General features: G+C 39.4%; 4 protein-coding genes across 4 annotated transcripts in view; 1 reads left to right on the top strand and 3 right to left on the bottom strand.

Moving 5' to 3' along the window:
• Positions 1-1,698, bottom strand: part of LOC104717108 (myosin-binding protein 3-like) — a gene marked incomplete in the record, with an annotated part of 3,220 nt that extends 1,522 nt beyond the window's left edge. The window contains 2 exon segments of the mRNA XM_019231121.1: positions 148-1,036; positions 1,161-1,698. Coding sequence (XP_019086666.1) covers positions 148-1,032 — 885 coding nt within the window.
• On the bottom strand, positions 1,997-4,331 carry LOC104717105 (nuclear pore complex protein NUP43). The gene is made up of 5 exons (XM_010434632.2): positions 3,652-4,331; positions 3,308-3,377; positions 2,563-2,788; positions 2,390-2,463; positions 1,997-2,301 (listed from the first exon to the last, which is right to left on the bottom strand). Exons 1-5 carry the CDS (start codon positions 4,308-4,310, stop codon positions 2,248-2,250), a joined length of 1,083 nt encoding a protein of 360 aa, XP_010432934.1. The 5' UTR covers positions 4,311-4,331; the 3' UTR covers positions 1,997-2,247.
• LOC104717106 lies at positions 4,347-5,130 on the top strand. The gene is made up of 2 exons (XM_010434633.2): positions 4,347-4,702; positions 4,780-5,130. The coding sequence occupies exons 1-2, from the start codon at positions 4,356-4,358 to the stop codon at positions 4,910-4,912; spliced, it is 480 nt and encodes a 159-aa protein (XP_010432935.2). The 5' UTR covers positions 4,347-4,355; the 3' UTR covers positions 4,913-5,130.
• The window catches only part of LOC104717107 (heptahelical transmembrane protein 2), a 2,624-nt gene continuing 1,215 nt past the window's right edge, over positions 5,018-6,426 (bottom strand). The window contains exons 3-4 of the mRNA XM_010434634.2: positions 6,303-6,381; positions 5,018-5,842 (exon numbers count right to left, since the gene is read on the bottom strand). Coding sequence (XP_010432936.1) covers positions 5,171-5,842; positions 6,303-6,381 — 751 coding nt within the window. The 3' untranslated portion in view covers positions 5,018-5,170. The remainder of the gene's footprint in view (positions 5,843-6,302; positions 6,382-6,426) is intronic.

The raw sequence follows: 6,426 nt of genomic DNA, 5'->3' as shown, positions 1-6,426 counted from the left end.
TTCCATTGTATTCGAGCTCTTCTCTACTTCAGATGATTCAACAGAAGAAATTTGCTCCTCTCTCACTTCCTTCAGTAGACTTATCTCTTCTTGCTTGATCACTCCACTGGTTTCAGGCTCTGTGTTTGTTTTTCCTCGCTCAAGCCTCTCAACTCTCTGTCTTAACTGCAGCAATTCAGCTTGATACTCTGCACGGTTTCTCTTACCGCTTCTGTCTCTCGTCTGTTTAGGTGATTTCTTTTCAATCTTTTTCTGCTTTGCAACTTTTATCACCATTGTGTCATCAGTTTTACGCACACTCTTTGCTTCCTCTTTTCTTTTTTGTGTATCTTCTTGAAAGTTTGATGAGCTTGCACCATCTTCTTCTCCCTTGTTTAGTCCAGATTCAGACATTGAAGTATTGTGCTGATCTCGCATCGAATCTCTATAACCGGTAAGCTCTTTTACTTGCTCATTCAGTTTCTTGATCTGCTCCCAATACACATCTAAGGAACTCTTCTGCGAATCCAAGGTCTGCTCGATAATTTCCTTCTCCTCGGGAATCGAAAGATCTGTAACCAATTCTGAAGAGGGTGTTTGAGATCTATCACTCAGTGACAAATCATTCATATTCAATATATTCTCATCTTGATCATCATTCTCTTGAAGCTTAGCATCTAAGCTACTCAAATCACTAAACCCCAAGCTCAAAAGCTGGCTTCTGTAAACGTCAACTTGATACGCAAGAGCAGTGACTTCAATCTCTTTCTGGTAAATCACATCCTCCAAAAGCGCAAACGACATCTCAGCGTGAGACATTTGCTCTTCGACCATTCTCTTGTACTGACCAGCTTCCATTGCCAACTCAGCTTTCTCTCCTTGCAGCCTAAGAATCATTGACATGGCCTCGCTCGCTGACGTTGCAGATGCTTCTCTCTCTGCATTCAACTCATCTTGCAGCCTCTCAACAACTTCTTTGCGCTCATAAAGGGCAATTCTTAGATCAGATTTCTCAGCTCCAGGTATTCTAAAGCTGCGGCTTCGTTCAACCATGTTTCTGCAAATTAATTACACGCATAGAAAGAGAAAAGGTTTATAGTTACATAATGTTCTCTAATTGTTACTTCATGTAAACAGTAATTTTTTCTTTTTCTTAATAAGATAAGTAGAACTCATTGTACCAGGATAATTGCACAGAAGAATGATTGATGAACTTGGGATGCGAGCTAGTGATGACTATATTAATCTCTTGAACAGAGGAAATGCTTCAGATAGAGGAGGTTGAAAGATTTTTGGAGAATTACACAGAAGTATTAAAGGGGGGGAATTATCCAAAAGGGAATATAATCAATCACAAAAGGCACGCCAGACCAAAACAATTATGATTTTGAAGACAAAACTACAAAAATATCTCAGATCATAAACAGGACAAAGTTCTTCAACTTTTTGCTCAGCATAAGAAAGAATCAATTTCGCAGTTGGAATGAGAAATTCTCATTAACAAAAACTTATTCATACAGGAAATTTTTTTTAAAAAAAAAGGAAAGGGTCTGATATAATAAAAGAACAGTAGAAAATAAATTAAATAATGATGATATTCTGGAATATCTTAAGATAAGAGCTGGAATAGTATTTGGTAAATAATCTTTGAATCATTAAAGCTTAATGAGACCTTTAAATTTTGCGTGGGGCATGTCTTTCTCTTTTTTTTTTTTTTTTGTGGTTTGAAAAGTTCTTGTTACCAAATTCTCTTTAACTCTTTTAAAAAAAAAATCTCCCAACTCTTTTAAAAGAATTGAAAAAGAATACAAAAAGAGAGAGAGAAGAGGTTTCAAGATTTTTCAACGGCTCATTACAGGGCCAAGTATTAGCTCCGGTAGGACCTACTTTGGCCGACTTCTTTTCTTCCACGTGTGTCATTGTCGCCTTTGAGGTTGAACTTAGTGTCGGTATACACACTCATACAGCGACAGAGATTCAGATGTAAAATTCAAGCAAGAATTGCAAATCTTCAAGATCACTAAACTTTAAGATGAATACAAAACTCATGTTTGTGCAGATTGTATTAAGATCTTGTTACAATGAAACTTATGAACACAGTCAAATTGTGATTCCATCATCCTCTTCCTTAAAGCTTGTCTCTCACCATCTATCCTCACATTCCTCAACTGCTTTTGTTGTGGCTCACAGAAGCAAACCAAAAAACATATCGTACTACCATGCAAGATTCCATATCGATATACCTGGGGATTTGATTCTTTCTTTTTACTAAGGCCTTGAGAAGACTGCAATTGATTCCCACTCTAAGCTACATATCACATCCTGTAGAATCCAGTGTAACTAGCTTAAGAAGACACACTTGGTCAAAGTAAACTAGTAGATTGAAACAGAGTTCGATGATGTTTTTCACCTGTGGATTTTGTCTGTCGATGTCAAAACTGTTAATGGCACAAGGTTCAGCCAGAAGCTCGATCGGTTCTTCCCCTAAAGCAAAAATAGGCAGGACAAAAACAAAAAAGGAACAATTGTTTCTGTAATATATACAAGAGAGAAGAAGTAATGTGGTAGAGAAAGTCTTAGTACCTTGCTCGATGACACCAAGGATTCCATCTTCTGAGCAGGTCATAACAGGGAGAATCCTTGAGGATGAGATGTTGGATTTTGTGTATGAGTCATACTTAACTTCCCATACCTCACTTTCAGACAGAGGATTGTTAATATTCTCACTTGCTCCAACACCAGAAAGAACGATGGGTTGCTGCGGCCACCGAAGATCCCAAGCAAAAACAGTACCCGAAGAACCTCCCGCCTAAACACATCGCATCAAGATAAAGTCATTAGATCATGCTTCTAACTTGTGGCGATATTAATACATTATCCAATAAATCTCAGTGCGTCAGTTCAGTTTTAAATATGATAGACCAATCAGATACACTGAATGTTTGTTAGTTAGTGAGCAAGAAAAAAAAATGTTCTTAAAATTAGTGCAGGACTTATTATAAGGTATAAAGAGGATATCCTCCTGCCGCAAGGTGGTTTAATATTCCAACATAGGCACCAAAGGTTCATTTAAATTTCAGAAGAAAGAAAATGTAAGATTAGTTTTCCGAACTTAAGTAAAAAAGGACAGGTTGACGGAAAATTATCAGAGGCTATAGACCTTAAAATTTGGCAAATAATAAGATTGAGGATCACACAAAAACTTATCAGAGGATCACACTGAAAAGTCTCATATTCATCAGTGTATACTTGTCCAAGGTTGTTAAAACTTCGAGTGGATAAAACCAGATATCTCTAACACACGCCTCACACAGAAGAAAATACTTACAATGCAAGTGTGCTTTCGAGATGGATGAATGTCAATGGAATGGACAACTGCAGAAGTTTTGCCTTCAAACCTGCAACAATGTTAATATCATCAGATGAAACACAAGAAGTGCATGTTTTCTTAAATACACTATTAGATCAAAGGATTCACCTTTCCCATTCCCAACTTTAACTTGCTAAACAACTCAGAGAATCAAATGATAGAGAGTAATATACTTCAACCCAATCGAACAACTTTGATGTTCAATATCATTGAAAAGCAATCATGCCAAGAATTCAAAACCATATTAAACTAGCATTTATTCAACTACTAATCAAACTCTTTAAACAGAGCTGAGAACTCACCAGTTCCCTTTGAGCTGCGAAACAGCTTCACCAGACTTCCTCTGATCCCACAATTGCAAACCAAAACCATATCCTCCAGTGACAAACTCAGTAGGCGACGCCCATTTCACAGCTCTATAAGCCACAAGCCCATTCCCATCAAAGACCTTTCTGTATCTCAAACCTTCACCATTCACAATCTTCACTACATTCACTCTCCCATCTTCACCAACAGTCACACATTCTCCTCCCTCCCTCCAATCCACTCCTTCCACGCGTCCCACATGGAACTTCTCACCTTCCGCCACGTATACCTCATCAATCGCAGCTCCTTCCACCAAATCAACCATCAGAACATGAAGGGAACCAGAAGACGTGGCTGCTGAAACCATAGGTTTGAATGAACCGCCACCACCGCCGTTTCCAGCGATTTCCAGTGACGAAACGCGAGAAGGTGAAGTCCATGAAGATATAGACTCGATCAAAGGGTTCGTGCTCTGATTCCCTCTAGGGTTTGGGTCAAGCGATTGGATCTCGATTGACGAAGAATCACAATCCGGGTCGTAGAACGCTGTTGCGAAGAAACGATTCAAAGCGGAAGCTTGTGGAAGCCATCTTACTCCGTCTACGTACTTCGATTGTGGTATCCTATGGACCTGGAACGAATCCTGCATCTCCATAGCTCCCAAACTTTCTAGGGTTTTAGGAGCAAACCAAAGAACACTATGGTGGAAAAGAAAAGCTTCAGAATTGTTAAGTCAAATTACTTAATTACCCTCAACCCTTTGCTGTTATCACAAAAACAACATTGCCCCCTTATCACCATGTCTGAGGAGAAATCTCATTCCGGGAAAGTGAAAATGCTGACCTTACAACACAGTAGCTTCATCTCATTCTCTCCCAGCGACAACAAACTCCGAAGTTTGACTAATGGCTTCACGATAATGTCGAAGAAGAGAGACTTTGCTGAGAAATCAAACGAAAAAGGACCTCTCTTGCGAATCAAAGTCCCCAACACAATTCTTGCTCGATCTGCTATCGCTGTTTTGGGTTTGGGATTCATTGATGCTGGGTAAGATTTTTTAACCCTCACAAGCACGAGAGGTTGCAGAGTATATATATAATGATTATCATAGTGTTCTTCTTCAGGTATAGTGGTGATTGGTCAAGAATAGGTGTGATCTCTAAAGAAACAGAGCAACTTTTGAAGATTGCTGCTTTTCTTGTTGTTCCTCTCTGTATCTTTCTTATACTCTCATTTTCCAATGATACAACTGATTAAAGATTCCTTGATTCCTTCTATAATAGTGGTGATTGGTCAAGTCACTAAGCAAGTACAAAAGCTCTGCTTAGTTCATCACAATATTCAAACTAGATTAGATCTGTCTATGGAATCTAGAAGGTTGAACTTATAAGAGAAAGTGACTTTTTGTTCACTTGGGAATAACTTGGATAGTGTACATTGCGTCTTCTATGGAGACACACATACATATTCATACATTGAATGAAATACGTATCACTAAAATGTTTTACAATGTTTTTAAAAGGCACAAGAAGGTGAAGCCCGTCGAAAATCCATGATAAGAAGACTGGCGACACTATGAGCAAGAGCTCCTAAGACTACAAACACATGGAATATCTGATGGCTATGTCCTGCGATATCGAAGGCTCCTGGCTTCCATCTTTCAGGGATGCGGGTAACGTAAAACGCTGCCCCCGTTGCATACAACACAGCCATCGCAAGTTCGTATACGAGAGCGATAAGCACGTTAGGGTGATCCTTGTGAAGGTAAAGCACATGTGAGGCCGGTATGACGCCAGAGAATCCCATTGTTAAGAAAAGAGTTGCTCTGAAAGATCTGAAACGTGGAGCTGAGAGAGATGGAGAGAGTAGGGTGATGATGGCGAGTAGACCAAGGATTGAGATCGAGGAGAGGTAGAAGAGACGCCAGTAAGTATGACAGGAGAATGCATAGTAGATAGGTGCGAAGAAGGAACAGACGATCATGAGGGAGATTCCAGCGTAGTCTAGGCGCCAGAAGAAGAGATTGAATCTTCTAGAGTGGCAAGCAAAGAGATGCGACATGGAACTGCAGATCAAACAGCCCATTGCTCCTGATAAGAACACGAGCCACGGCCATTTCGGAACGGCTTCGTAGTTAACATCACCTTGAGAATTTAGGAGCGAGCTAGTGTGTGTCACGTTCAATTCCTGCCAACAGACATTAACAAATCATAAGCTTTTTAGTTGACAAAAGATTTCTTTTTTCCTTAAACCCATTGAAAAAATCATGTTAGTTGGATAGTTAGGTGAGCAACAGAGAAAAGGCTTCACAGCAATTGTAAGTGAGAGAAAAATCCAAGAAAAGATCATACAGTGGGAGCAGGTAACAAAAGCGTTTACATGATTTGTGCCAAATCTAACGACAACGACGAATCATGAGTTTCCTTAATTTGCGTAGAGAATCACGTGAGTTCAAAAGTAGGTAGGCAATAAAGCAAGTCTATAGCAAGAAACTGTAAAGTATCCACGAAAAAAATCCAAAGAAAACATCACATGGTTGCAAATTGAAACCAGCATTTTATATAATGTTATAGGAAAGCACTAACCACTTACATGACATGTCTACTACTTAAAAACTAGAAGAAATAATAAAAGGAAGAATCTTTACGTGATGCAGAGTTTGATCGCTGGAGAAGTAAACACCTTTTGACATCGCCGTTGACGGCCATGGCCAGCGAATTGTTGCTCTGTCATTTAGGACCCACATCCCCCCCCCCCCCCAAAAAAAAAAA

The sequence above is a fragment of the Camelina sativa genome, chromosome 10, assembly GCF_000633955.1.
Source record: "Camelina sativa cultivar DH55 chromosome 10, Cs, whole genome shotgun sequence".
In the NCBI taxonomy this organism is placed as follows: Eukaryota; Viridiplantae; Streptophyta; class Magnoliopsida; order Brassicales; family Brassicaceae; genus Camelina; species Camelina sativa.
Note: the sequence above shows the minus strand (reverse complement) of the source record. Positions and strands in the feature narration are given on the sequence as shown.